This window comes from Protomyctophum parallelum, assembly GCF_964188405.1.
Source record: "Protomyctophum parallelum genome assembly, chromosome: 6".
Classification (NCBI taxonomy): domain Eukaryota; kingdom Metazoa; phylum Chordata; class Actinopteri; order Myctophiformes; family Myctophidae; genus Protomyctophum; species Protomyctophum parallelum.
The window spans coordinates 20,974,195-20,989,680 of NC_139701.1; the positions used below are offsets into that span (position 1 = coordinate 20,974,195).

Genomic DNA, 15,486 nt, shown 5'->3' on the forward strand with positions numbered 1-15,486 from the left:
CTTGCAATTCCCCATTTGAGTCAATACAGTATACCATCATAGTGTACTAGGCGAGCTGCTGGAGGGAAATTGCAACCCACACTTGCAATTTCCCACCATAATTACCTTCTGTTTTGCATTTATTTCACACGCCTCAGTTTATGAAGTGAACATTCTTATTAATACAATATTAATAATGTTGTGAGCTTGTAGCTTCAAGTGGTGATGAAACTTGTTATTCAGCTTTTTCAGTTTCTCTGGGCTATGTTGTGCGCGCCTCAAATGGCATGGACACCATTAAACCATGTCCTCAGTTTAATCATCTGTAACACAAAGTATACTCTGCTATTTTGCATCTGGAAGTAAAGATGGCCGGGGTAAATATGTGTACAAAGTTCAAGGGAGAGTAGCCTACACTGGAAGTGATGTGATGATCATTCTGATGGTGGGATGCTAGTAGTACCGTGCATGTGTGTGTTGCTCTGAGCTTCTCGGGGTGTATACATGTACAATGTGATTGCAGTCAGCCCCTGCCATCAGTGACAGCTTAAATTGGAGTATCGTCATGCTGAATGGAAAAAGCAACTTAAGTGGAGCTAAATCCTTGACAAACAGATGTGAGCCAGATGTCACAGCTAGAGAACCCGACAGGATGTGTTTATAATCAAAGGAATAACTGCATGCTGCCTGTTTTACAAATAGCATGTGGTTTTATTTATAGAAAGACTACAGTGTATGTATGTATGTATGTTAGTATGCATGCATGCATGCATGCATTTGGTCTTGTGCAAATGCCATGTATTCCCAACCAGATCTATTATGAAAGATGAATATAAAAAATACAATCAGAAAGGGCTGTATTCCCAAGACAAAAGGGCGGTGCATTTATTATATTTCAACCAATAACAAATGAAATGTGTCACAGAATATAGGGCTAGATACAGGAAGAATACTGGCAAAAGATCAACTGAATGTGGTAATAAACCCAGCAAAAAAAAAGACAATAATTTGAGGGTGAAATTATAGGATATCACAGATGCAGTAGAAGTCATCATCTAGACCAGCATGTATTTATTGCTTCAGACATTTGCATTAAAGAACAGCCGTACTATACATCAATTAACAAGGTCTTTGTGAAATGTGTCATATAAAAAGCTGCACTTGTATCCACACAGTAAAATCTGAAGGTCCTTACACATCACTAAAATTTTTCTTTACTGCGATTAATTTGCCAAAAGGTTAGGCAATGCTTTTTTGATGGTTTATTTGTCTCACTCCCAGTGTGAAGACCTTGCATCTAACTCTGAGAATGTACAAATGACACTCTCGGAGTTGCAAAGGGATACATAAACACTGGGGATTAACTGTGCAGGTGGTCACTAAAGTTTTAATTTCTAATTACTTTTGGATCTTGTTTTTGCCTGGAACATTTGAAAAAAAATAATAATAACAAAGATAGTGAGATTTCAATATAATGAAAACAATAATTTCCCAAATTCCCCAAAATAGCCTGATCATTGTAGTTAAAAAAGAAAAGCAAAGAACTCGATACCTCTTCATTTCAGTAGAGCTTATTTTCAGTATGTTCACAGATACAACAGCAACTAATCTACTTCATAACAAAAATGTTCAAAAGCATCAAAATGTTCATCAAGAATAATGTATCATCAAAGCTTATAAAAAACCTAAACAGAGTTAATTAAAAAGCCAAAAATGTGGAGGAAAAAGCATATTCTGTGAAAACCGCTGAAGCCCAAGCTATTCTGCTTTATCTCTTTGTAATATCCAGTCACTTAAGCGCTAGACTAGAGTAACATGTTGCTTTGTCTGCATAACATAGAAGCTAATCTTACTTGCTTTATGGTGCTTGTTTAAAAGCAGGGCATAATGTATACGAGTCCTAAACTACATACATACATACATACATACATACATACATACATACATACATACATTCTCAGTAACCTGGAAACAAAAGCTGCCACTATCACAAAATGAAATTCTCTACACATCGCATCAAATTATATTCAATGACAATTCTAAGCACTCGCTTTTGAAAAAGGTGATTGCGGGAGGTTTCAGTGCGTTCATAATGAGTCGGTCACTCTGAAGGCAACACATTTAGCATGGCTATTCTTCTGCTTTTGACAAACAACGAGGTTCTGTGTGCCTGGGCTGAGCCTTGCACATCAGAACGCATGGCCTGTTTGTACAAAGCAAGAGTTCCCAACGATAAAAGCACACTTATGGCTGATTTATACTTGTTTGTGTGCCATGTCACACACTGAAAACAGCAGATCTACAAGCTCACAACATTGCACAGCAGCACCTTGTGAGTGTGTAGATTGGCTATTGTTGGCCAGAGACACAGACAGGTACAGATAAATCAAGCTTTAGAGTAATAACACAGTAGAAATGTTTTGCATAGCATTTGGCTTTGCTGCACTTATCAATGCCACCTGGACTACGGGAAAAAATATATAGATGCCAAATGCTAAATGTTTCATGTCTCTAGAATTAGTGGCAGGAACTAATAAGTGAATGGAATTCTACAATGAGACTGAAATAATGAATTGTAAAGAAAGTAGTAGATTATCGTACAAGTAGAAAGGCAAGGCAAACATGGCAATATTTCTTTTGTACAGCTATGAACATGCGATGTAATGCAATAAAATAGAAACTAAATTAAAAAACTAAATAAATCCACTAACCGATGGTAAGAATAAAGATTAGGTGCTTGGTATTGGTTTTGGATTCTGTTCCAGTCATTAAACACCTGAAGTAGGAGGTCAGAGGGATGAATGACTCTTGTTATGGAGGTTTATATGGCTCCTTCTTTGATAATTGGCTCCCTGTTGAGATAAGTGGCCCAGTAGACCAGGTTGAACGTTCCAAAGAGAACAGGGAACACTATCCTGGCCATCTTATCGATCTTGCTCACGCTGTTGTAAGTCTTTTTGGGTTCTGCGGGCTTGGTTTCCGAAGGTTTGAGTTGAACGGCTGTGCTTGAAATGGTGGAAATGGAGGAATCCTTGGTAAGGTTGGGTGCGTAGTTCACTCCTGCTGAACAGGCGTTGTTTGACTTCTTAGCCAGACGGTCCTTTTTCTGTGGTGTAAGAGAAAGGCATTGATCAATTATACAAATCAGATAAAAGCCCTGCTACCGGCACCTAGAGGCTGTGCTGCTATTTACACCCAACTGGTAATTTTGGCTGAAGCGTTGTGCCACAGGAAAGGGCCAAGGCCATGGGGTCATAAATATCAGGAGGGAAAGACAGACACTTAAAGCCTATACGGATGCATTGGTAACTTGTAGATCTGCTCTTTTTTGCAGAATGTTCACCCCAGAATAGTGGTTAGTGAAAGTGGTTAAGGCCCTGTTACAAGCAGGTTAAAACATTGTAATGCATCTTGCAATAAACCTGGATACAATTCTACGATGGCATTAGCTATCATTAAAATCTGATCTTTATTCCGCATGAAAACGAGCCTAGTTCAGTTGGGTGGGATTATCTGTCAAGTGAAATTTGACAGATAATCTTATTTGTGATGTAATCTCTGTTTTGTTCTGTTCCGTTCCGTTCCGTTAAACAAACGGCTATAACAAACATTATAGCCTACTAAAATTGGACCACATTCCAGAGCTCCAAGATAAGCAACAAAACCAAGCAACTAAACATATGCAAAAGCTAGCTATTTTCTAAATAAACTATTTCCTTTCTACAGATAGCTTAGCCAACGTCACCACATTCCTAAATTTCACAAAGGTGTACTTTGCATCTTTGCAACTTTAACACTGAAATGAACATTTTGTCAAAGTAATAATGACTGTTATTGCTGGATAATAAGTAAATAATAAATAGAAGAAAAGTATTTCAACGTGAACATCAGTAAGACTAGTCTCTCCCTCTCTCTCTTTCTCTCGCTCTAACGCACACAAGCAAGATACATCTTGGCTACTGAATAACTATGGTGAGCATTGATGTTTATGGCCGATAATGAACTGGCAGAGTGCCATGATGACACTGGCAGGATGAGTAGCTCCTCTATTGATCCAGCTCCATTGCAGTGCTTCAGAATACCTGATTTATATCTCCATTTAGATCACGTGTGGCCGGGAGTCTCAACAACAGCACCAGTTCAACGCAAACTTTATATGGACTCTTTTTCTTTATTAAAATCTCCAACATCAGAATTCATATTCTGGGGAGAACATTAGTTATTTTAGCAAAGAGCCAACTCGGGTCCAGTTTACTAAGTCTATAGGGTTTAAGTGGTTAAAAGTCCCAATTATACTGTAATCAAATGACTGTTACCGTACATGCAAATGTATTCATCTGACAATAACAGTGTTGTTGATTCTGACTGTGACCTGTGATAAAATTGTACTTTACAAAATAAGGATGTTCCACGCCAAGAGCAATAGCTCTTGGCTTCCCTCCCCTTTCCCTCCCCGTATTTCTGAAAGAAGGCTGATTTCACCCAACATCCTGGTGAACAGGATGCGAACATGAGGAATCACTGGATCGTTGGGAAATAATGGAAACATTAGTGTCCATTTACAAATCAAACTCTTTAAGATGGTAAGAGAATGTAAGACTAAACAATCACACATGGGCTTTTAATTCTATCCCTACTCCTGGATCATAAAGTAGTGACAGCTAGCAATTGTCCCCACATGGGAGGGTACGGTACTTCTCATCTGTACTTCTTCAGACCATGCATGTACAATTTGTACATAGACACAAACCTTGGGTTGTTGGGCCTCCATTGCTTTTTTTCCATCCCAGGCCCAGCTCCGCTTGGTGAAGTAGTTGACCGTTGCAAACTCGATTAGAGCCGAGAAGACGAAGGCGTAGCAGACAGCAATGAACCAGTCCATGGCGGTGGCATAAGCCACTTTAGGCAAAGAGTTGCGAGCGCTGATGCTGAGCGTAGTCATAGTCAGCACTGTAGTCACACCTGGAGGATGTAAGTGGTTTCAGCAGTTTCAGTAATCAGCTGTAAGCTTTGGGATATACAGTATATCACTACTTCATGTTTTATGCCATTTCTTTTTATTCACATCATACTGCAGGCGAGGGGGGGGGGGGGGTCACACTTCCCAATAAAGAATTTCAACAACAACAACAACAATGTCTTGAGTGTACAGGATTTGATGAGTGCCCAGGTAGTGCCGGGCCTTCATTTTTGGGCCTGTTGAGAACTCTAGTTTTCGCCGGCTGCCGGGCGTGGCTGCACTAATAACTTTGGGGCAGGCCCGTCTAGAGTTTGAGTGTCTTGTAAACCAGGATAATTTCAAGTTCTCTCTTTATTTTTTTTAAGTTGCTGTTACCCTGTTATTAGTAGTGTAGTATTAATTACTACGGAGGGTTCCGAGAGGGGCTATAAGCTACTGTAAAAGGATTAAAGAGTTGAGCTTTTGGAGTATTTATAAAATATAAAACAACATTCCATTATTATTTTAAACTTTGTTCCATTTAAAAATAAAGATATCAATTTTTTGCTAGGCAACAGGTAAGGTGTTTGCCAGGAAAGAAATGTCTTTACATCCCAGGATGATCTCACTTCTATTTTAAAATGCAATTTGTGCCTGTAGATTGTGTGCTGGTGGTTGAGAGATTCATTTAGTTGCAATTTACACTTCGTACTACCTTGTAGTTTTGATATTTTAGTTTGTTCTGTTATTACAGTACCCCTGCTGGCCTGAGATGAATCTGGAGCGGCTCTTCCTCCTGTGCCTCCCTCCCAGCTGTCCTACTATCCTACTGACATGTAAATACAGAACATTACAAATCATAATAATAATAATCTATAGAAATGATTTATCACCAAGAGTTTAAATATTAAAAGTTGCTGTTACCCTGTTATTAGTAGTGTAGTATTAATTACTACACAGCAAAATCCTATAATTCAAAATGTACGCTCAGGATGTAGCTACAGTAGTACTCAGTAGTACTCACCAAAGACAGTTCGTGCCGGCACGGACTCCCGGTTGAGCCAAAATGAAACTTGAGATAAGATCACGGTCATGAAGCAGGGCATGTACGTCTGGATGACAAAATATCCGATCTTCCTCTTCAGGTAGAAGTGACACATCATTACAGTGTACTGACCTGTGGGAACACACCATGCAGAGGTGAGTGAGGTGAGAGTGCTGACAGTAATATGTTAACAGAGGTGAGGTGAGAGTGATGACAGTAATATGTTAACAGAGGTGAGGTGAGAGTGATGACAGTAATATGTTATACAGAGACAGAGAGAGACACGACATGGCATGAGGACCCTATGGATTCATGACATCACGGCAGGCTCTTTATGGGTATTTATCAGATGCATGAATAGATTATTCTTCCTCACAGAGGCTGTACTGAGCATGACAGACTCTGTCCTATCCCTAAACCCAACTCAAAATTATACTGCATTTTCTATCTGCTAGAGCAGTGGTTCTCAACTTGCGGGTCGCCACCCCCAGGGGGTCCCCACATGATTTTTGGGGAGTCCCAAGTTGATGGTGAGGTGGCAATCTAAAGACTTATTTAAGACCTTTCTAATACCTCCCACATTTTGATTACTTTTGGATCACATTGTAAATAAATGTTTCAAACAGGGATGTTGTATATTCACCCCATACGAAAGTGTCCTAGTACAATACATATTAGTCACTGTCAGGATCTGCCTTCCGTGTGTTGTTTTTGTTGTTCTTTAAACTTATTTTGAAGTAATGCTATGGTGTTCTTGAATCTTATTTTGAAGTGATGCTTTTGTGTTTCCTGTCTTCCGTTGTAGTTGTTTCCTGCCTTGTCTCACCTTCCCTGATTTTTTGTTCATTGTTTCACCTGTCTTGTTTTTCCCCAGCCAATCCTTGTGTTGATTGATTTGAGTTCACCTGTGTCCTGTTAATCTGTGCCTATTTAAGCCCCGTGTTTGGTTGTGTTCGTTGTTGTTATTGTCGTGTGAGGGCTCATACACACATTTCAAACGAACATTCTATGTGTTCCAGCTGTGTTTCATGGCCGCCTGCTTTTCCAATGGAAGTCACAAGGTTTGCTCAAAGTTGTTTATTGTCAAGAATGTCAAAATAAAATCAGTGAAGGTTGTCATGTTCTGATGTAGCATCAAACAAACAGGCAAGCATCCATGTCTGAGGACACAATGTTATCAATGTTGTTCATACAAGCTACTTAGCCCTACAAGTCAGAACCCAATGCTACTGAAGTTTCTGACATTTTTGAGACCCAGATAGCATGGGGTCCTATTCCACCTCCACCCTGCCACCGGGTACGCACACATAAATAAACGTAAATACCTTCGGATACGTCCTTCTGCGCTCTTTGAAGGCTTTTGTTCGTTTGAGGGCTTTTGAATGTGTGAACTATAAGTACCTATAAATACCGCTGCGAATATCTCCTGTGGCGCGGAAGCCGTTAAGTATTTTTACTTTGTTTGACCGATTTGGTCACTTTGATTATTCTCTTCCTTCCTTATTTATTGACACCTCATTGTACTGCCTATCTGGCTAGCTAGTGGCTATAGCTATGACAGAGCAGATCAGAGGCAGGAACGTAGCCATGCACAAGCCAACCGCACATCAGGAGGCGGTACAATAAACGGTAAATAAAAAAGAAGAATCAAAGCGACCAAATCGGTCAAACAAAGTTAAAATACTTAAAGGCTTCCGCGGCACAGGAGAATTCGCAGCGGTATGTATAGGTACTTATAGTTGACACATTCAGAATAACTCAAACTAAAAGAAGCCGTCAAACGACGCAGACACGACGTATCCGACGATATTTATGTCCACGTTCTATCATTTCAATACGAAAACACAGATACGCACAGTGACCCTACGTAAAGTGACATCCAAATTTCAGAAAAGCTTTACGGAGGGTTCCGAGAGGGGCTATAAGCTACTGTAAAAGGATTAAAGAGTTGAGCTTTTGGAGTATTTATAAAATATAAAACAACATTCCATTAATATTTTAAACTTTGTTCCATTTAAAAATAAAGATATCAATTTTATGCTAGGCAACAGGTAAGGTGTTTGCCAGGAAAGAAATGTCTTTACATCCCAGGATGATCTCACTTCTATTTTAAAATGCAATTTGTGCCTGTAGATTGTGTGCTGGTGGTTGAGAGATTCATTTAGTTGCAATTTACACTTCGTACTACCTTGTAGTTTTGATATTTTAGTTTGTTCTGTTATTACAGTACCCCTGCTGGCCTGAGATGAATCTGGAGCGGCTCTTCCTCCTGTGCCTCCCTCCCAGCTGTCCTACTATCATACTGACATGTAAATACAGAACATTACAAATCATAATAATAATAATCTATAGAAATGATTTATCACCAAGAGTTTAAATATTAAATACTAAAACAATACATTAATTCATTTTATTTATTTATTTTATCACAAAAGCATCCCATAGTGTCAAATAATGACAGTAGCATATATGTGTCATCTTGAGCTAAATCATTGAAAAAGAGATGGAATCTCTTTGTATCTGTACCCCATTGACCAACTAAAGATTGCATTTGAAGCTTTAGATAAAAATCCTGTCGAGCCGCGGAGTCTGATAAACTATAGAAAATCCACGGATGACTGCTGCTTTCTCCTGGCAAAATCGGATTTTTGTGTCTCACTAATCCCTTGTCACAATCTGCATCGTGCAGCTCTCTCTCTCTCTCTCTCTCTCTCTCTCTCTCTCTCTCTCTCTCTCTCTCTCTCTCTCTCTCTCTGCAACACACACATACCATTCCATCTCACTCTTCCAGGGCTAGGTCACATTTGATTGGGGCTAGAACTACAAAACAAACACCCTCTGACCCACGGTGGGATTCCAGACAGGTGTACAGATGCCTGGCGTGGAGGGCGGCTGAGGGGGACCGGAGGGACAACTTTTTTGGAAGGTTCTGCATGATCCAGACAGCCGGGGCATAATGTCTTCAGTGAGAGGGGTGCTTCAATGACTGGTACCCAGCAGGCCTGCACGGCTCTGGGACGACAGGAGGAGCCCTGCTCACGACGACTGACTGCCGTCTATGCTTGGACCTGGATGGAATTCTGAGAAGGCGCGACAATGCGGTTTTGGTGGATTGTACTGCTCAATGTTTGGAGCGTTTACGGGGAGCTGCCGTTCATCGCAGAGAACAACGCAGCTATGTTGGTCAACTGGTGAGTAGAGTGGGAGAACTCCTGGGGTCATTCAGGTGTTACATTGTGGGGTTGTGTGGGCTGGCACTACACAGCCGTTCTGGAATTACTTCTCCTGTTAAGATGTTGAGTTTAGGGAGACTCCATGGGTCATGGCTCAGCAGCTGCCAGATGTACTCAAATAAGCCCCAGTTTATAGATTCTATCTATATTGTTAAAGGTCCAGCATGTCCTCTCGTTTTTAATTGAGAATGTGTAACCGTGTTGTCTATTATGTTCATTCTCATCAGCTTAACCTATGAGGTTAAAGGTCATTGTGAGCTCTTGGCTGAGCTATTCTGGATGCTGTAAATAGGGTTTGCACCTCAGATTAGCAACGCTAATTGAGGCCTAGCTCTCTGTGACTTCCCTCGTAAGCCATGGGAACGGTTACAGGTGGGCGTTTAGAATAAGATGGTAGACAGAGAAACATGGCCGACGCGTGTCTCACTCTGATGCCTGATGGGAGTTTTTGTTCTCTGATGATGACTTCACCATCATTCCAGAGCCGTGTTCACAGGGGAGGACCCTGAGAACACCTTTAGATTGACTGCAGCTGATTGCGTTTAAAAGGCACCGTGGACAGACGGACTTAGCAGCTTGAAACGCTAAGTGCTAATACGCCATCCCACGCCAACATCTTTGCTTGGCAGATATGGGTTAAAGTAACATATCAGCATTATACTCAAAACCCCCACCCTATAATAACCTCTCTTCTGACAGGCCGCAAAACTGTATTATCATACCTCTTTACATAACAGTATTAAGCGGATGCTGCTCCCCCCTCCACACACACACACACACACACACACATACGGCTTCCCCCACGTGTCTCCACTCGCGGCAACCAATCCCACGGCAGGTGACGTCACTCAGTAAAAGCACAACTGATGGGCCTGCATAAGGATTAACCCTGCAGACCCATTGGCTCAGACCAGGGATAAGTGATTTCCCCCCATAACTCCCTGTGTCTCTCTCTCTCTCTCTTTCTCTCTTCCCTCAGCAGCCCTGGAGACAGCTGGCTGTGTGTGGGAGGCATTCTCAAATCCTTGCGATTCATTTGTTGTCTCCGTACAGCTTGATTTGAAAAAAGAAATTCTCCTCACACCAGCTTTAGGTGACACGCAGCATAATAAAAAAATAAATGATGGGGTTTGGGGCACACCAGGCCGTCTCTGAGGCACTGATACTCTGGGTTGCTATATACCAGGTGTAGGAAATGCCTCTTTTTGATCTACCCACCGGTGATCGGTTGAGTTGATCAAAACCAGCCTTTATTAATTATTGTTTGATGTGCATAACACTTTTCACCCCAGCTAGTCTGAATTTCATATTATTCATATTCAATTATTCACTCCTCCTTTGGAGTAAAACCCTATACTGTATCATACTGTATACTGTAGTTCATCGTAGGAGGAATAGTGAAAATAGCTGATATACAACCAAACAAGCTTGTATGAAGTAGTTTTTTAAATACTAGAGGTTCAGACCACTACCTGAACACTGTTCTGTTGTTTTAGTCCGCCAGGCAGCCTGCCGATTTGTTTGCACCAATTTTAATATAGGAATGTGGCATTGTTTGCTTAATGACATGCTCAAAATAAGTGGTTACATTATTGACATTACAATGACATTATTATAACTAGCCCTGTGCCTGCGGGCAACGATGCAAGTCGCGCATCATTGTGATGTCAGAACATGATTGTGATGTCAGAACATTTAATATATGGAGATGGCCAATTAGCCAATTGATCACACCTGATCACCCCGGTGTGATCACTGATCACTTGTAGGTGTGCACCTGATCACTTATAGCACTTCTTGCATTTATAGATACTAGACCTGTGTGCCCGTCGGCCAACCGGTCTACTTGGGAACGATGCAACTTGGGAACCTAATATGTAATACCCGTTGTCATAGCACCTGTTTTAACTATCCGCCTGTATCTGTCCATACTGTACCTTCCTGGCTGCCTGTATCTGAAAAGTGCAAACTGACTGTGAAAATGGTCTGTAAGTAAAAAATCACACCCGTGTGAATCGAGGGGCGCTTTACCAACCCTTATCATCTTACATCATCGCGATATCATAAGCGATATCATCATCGCGATATCAAATGGCTCATTAGGCTCATTAGGTCCACTGGCAGAGTTTGACCAGAGCCTTTTGTGGTGTTCCTGGACAATGGTGTATCCCACCGACTCAAGGCCGGGCACTGCACTCCCCTGTGGTGGTGTGGAACGTGTGACTCAAATTTGAAGTTGGTGGGGCAAACAGTTCTCGAATTACCTGGATTACAACCGTATACATTTATAGTTAGATAGTTAGATAGATAGATTAGCAGCCTATAAGACTTCACTGTCGGGCACTGGGTGATTACGCCAGCCTTGGAAAATGGCTAAGTGACCATGTGCATGAAAAGGCTGCCCACCCGCTGTATTAGTTCTCTGTAAGAGGTACTAACTGCACTGATAACCTGACACCAGAGGCATGGTCACCACCTGTGGTCAGGCGTAACCTTCATTGTGCAACAACAGCTACTATACGTCTCTGGGAAGTACTGCCCAAGGAAGTTACGTTGATGCTTGTCAAATCGGCTCACATTCCAGGCATGTAAATAGTGTTGTGATTGGTCGAAAAAGACAGCTTCCAGGGGATGTTCATACAATGGAAGTCCCGCCCTGTAGACTTCGTCACCAGGCTTTTCTCCTCGTGAGATGACAAAAGTCTGGGAACGAGGTTAGGCATAACCGTACCTCGGCTGGTGTAGATGTCCTCCGTGCCGGCGGTCTGGCCGATCAGGTGGTACTGGTTGAGTCGCGACCCCTCCTCTGCCACCACCACGGATTTGGCAGCTCCCTGAGTCCACGTGTAGACCACCTCTGACACTGGATAAGCATCTGAGATAGAGAGAGAGAGAGAGAGAGAGAGAGAGAGAGAGAGAGAGAGATGACTTGCACATGAGAGCTGAGCAGCACGTTTTCAGGAAATTACAGTCGGTGCGATCAGCGTCCTTAATGTGTATAACGCTATTATGATATTACGTCACGGAATGCGCCCACAGGACTGCAATTACTCTGTTCCATTCAACTTGGATGTTAAAGCGCTGAGTGCTTTAGAAAGCGATTAGACAGCGCAGACAGACAGACAGGGTGTGTGTGTGTGTGTGTGTGTGTGTGTGTGTGTGTGTTGTTTATAAGGCAAAAATAGAGGCATCAGTTTAAAAGGGGGCAAGGGTTAAAGTAATATTGATTTGCTCTTTGCTGAAGAAGACACTGGTTTGTTGTGATGAAAACAGTATTTTTGACATTTTCATTCATATTGGATTAAAGCTGCAATACGGCTTGTTGGTCTATAAAAAGAAAGGTAAATCATCTATCTATCTACATTCATGACATAATTGCGACCATAGGTTGCATTGCATGTACTATGAAATTGTGCATTTCCCGTCAGTCAGTCCGTCCATCCGTCCGACCCCACGCCTCCATATGGTCATGGCTCGTGACATCACGTGACATCATCATGGATGGAGATTAGGGATGCTCCGATCGGGTTTTTTGGGACCGATCACCGTTTCAATATTTCCAAAATTATTATATGTCAAAACCCACGTCAAAACTGTTCCTGTGTGTGTGGAGGAAGGGGAGAATGTTTAAAAATGTTTAGAGAATGTTTAGACTTGCAAAATGATATATCTGATTGACATTTATACCACTTAAATGCTAAAAGATTGTTTTCTCCAGATAGGGTAAATTGGCAATCACAGATAGGGTAAATTGCCGATTTCCCCCCCCATTTTTAAGCAATGCATTGCCTTTTTATTTGATGACTTTATGGATTACTTGATTTTTGGAAAATAGAAGATCTACAATTTTTGGTTCAATTACTTTTGGATTACTTTTGGGATTATTTTTTGGATACTCATTGGAGACATTGGAGAAAGGAACTTTACATTGCAGGACTTAAAAAATCGGAGATTGAACATTTTCATTTGTAGGCTACTTTGAAATCTTGATTGTTCAATTGAATTATTATTTTGGTTTTATTATTTTCAAGTTTAAGTCAGACAAAACATGTTTTCCTTTTGGTTGCAGTATAAAGATTTACTGATTTAGCGTTTTTGTGAACTCTCACTCTACTCACTGATACTCTGCTGTGGGTGGGGATGGTGCCAGGGTTAAATGACCTGCACGTGTTTACAATTGTCTAATACTACACTCGTCTAATTAGTAGCATGCTGTACTACATCTGGACTCACTGGCTCAGATCGGTGAACCAATAGTTTTCGACAGGCACCCACCCTTCTATACCAGACATCATACAAGCTGGCATCATGAAGCTACTCTCACACCAGGAGGGAGAGGGAGAGGGAGAGGGAGAGGGAGAGGGAGAGGGAAGAGAGAGAGGGAAGAGAGAGAGAGAGAGAGAGATGGTTTAAAGTTGTAGTCATGGTTGCGTTCCCATGTCTGCACATAAATTGGGTGCAAGCATCCTGATCCCCCGGACTAGTCTCCATGGATTGAAAGCCCTGACATCAATTCACATGGGGGAAACTGTATTACAGGCTACAGCAGCCTCTCAAAATCTCAAAGACGCTTCTAAGAAAGAATAGCTTTGAGACTGATCGTGATATCCCACTTTAATCCACTGTCTTTGATCAAACAGAGAGGTTATCCTGGCAGCACTGCTTTTAAGCAAAACACTTAAAGTTGGATCTGATTGCATCATAAAAAGTGTGAATTAGATACACTTTGTTGCGGCAATTCATGAATCATGAGTCTGTGGGGATTTGTAAGCTCAAGTCTCTGGAGTCCTCAGGGTTCTGAGACAATGGTCTCAGTTGTGTTATTGTCTTCCCTCTAAAATAACATTTTCCTTTGAGTCATTCCGCTATCTTTGATTTTATTTGAACGTTGGCGTTACAACATTGCAGTGCAATGTTGCATACTGCTAATGAGAGTGAAATTTTTACTCAGGAGTCGGGATGCTCAGAATTTTACAAAAGCACAACAGAAAGCAATATTTATGCGCGTTCATATAATGAATTGCAGTGGTGATTGGTACTCAATGCTTAGCCATGCTGTTACCTGAGAGACAACACAGAGACCTCACATTTACTTTGTTCACTCCAGTCCCAACATTAACCTTAAAATCCCCAAATCTATAATCTCTCGATATATATATATATATATTTTAAACTTGGAACCGTGCACTCTCCACTATTAGCTCCAAGATGATTGCCAAGCAACACCAGAACAAGCAATCTTGCAAACAAACAAGCCTTGTAAAAACATTTTCTCCCTTCCTCCCCCCCCCCCCCCCCCCCTCTCTCTCTCTCTCTCTCTCTCTCTCACTCAATCTACCAGCACTGCATTAATCCTACATAACCGTGGTGTTAGATGACTTCACAGCAATTTAGATTGACCTCACTTGGGATTATCAGACCAATGACACCCTGCTTTGTCTCAGTCAAGTCCTCACGGAGCCACATGAAGGGCCCTGCGCAGTCTGTTCTTTCGGGGACTGCCCATAATTCCGACATCCCATTACTCCGGCTACGTGGCTTTGCGTGCGGTTAGGGTTAGGGACATGGTTAGTATTGTGGGGGGTCGGACCAACGTCGTCAGAATAATGTGCCGTCAGACTAATGACATGGCACCGTTCTTTCAGGGACTCTGTGGGATACATGACACTTTTAGATTAGTATGACCAATTTTATCGCATGTAATGGCAATTATTTTTATTTTAAAGATATTTTTGTGGCTTTTTGCCTTTATTGATAAATACAGTATGTTGACAGGAAACAGAGATGGGGTGGAAGACACACAGCAAAAGTCGTTGGGATCAGGACCGTAATAGGTGCCCGGACTGCTATGCCGGCCCGGGCCTGCAATGGCAATTTGTGATGTGCAGAGGTATTGGGGGACGTGTGAAATTTTCACGAGTTTACACATTTCAGCATCAGAATCAGCCATTGAAATCTAACATGCTGTACCACTCTTTTCTACCTCACCCTGTTTTCCATTGAGCAGAGGAAGATAGAGGAAGTAGGTGTGCTTTGTTGTAAAAATCACATTTGTTTAAAGTGAGGGGCGCTCTAACATCATATATCATGCATCAAATTCCGTGCTCAGCCAATCAAATCATTACATTCCGTGGTACACACAGACACACAAAGCTGGGCATACTGTAGGAGGTTAGCGCCCCTCAAAAATTCCAGCAATTGTGAGGGGGACCCGGCTTCAAATCTTTGGTAGGACATCCCACCCACAAACGTCACGTCCGGTTTTAGCCCGGGGTAAACAAAATGGTCTT

At 41.7% G+C, this 15,486-nt stretch overlaps 1 protein-coding gene across 1 annotated transcript in view; it reads left to right on the plus strand.

Annotated features, from left to right (window-relative positions):
• Positions 1-9,059: 9,059 nt before the first annotated feature.
• Positions 9,060-15,486, plus strand: part of gabrb3 (gamma-aminobutyric acid type A receptor subunit beta3) — a gene marked incomplete at both ends in the record, with an annotated part of 112,494 nt that continues 106,067 nt past the window's right edge. Inside the window, one exon of the mRNA XM_083768101.1 lies at positions 9,060-9,154. Coding sequence (XP_083624227.1) covers positions 9,060-9,154 — 95 coding nt within the window. The remainder of the gene's footprint in view (positions 9,155-15,486) is intronic.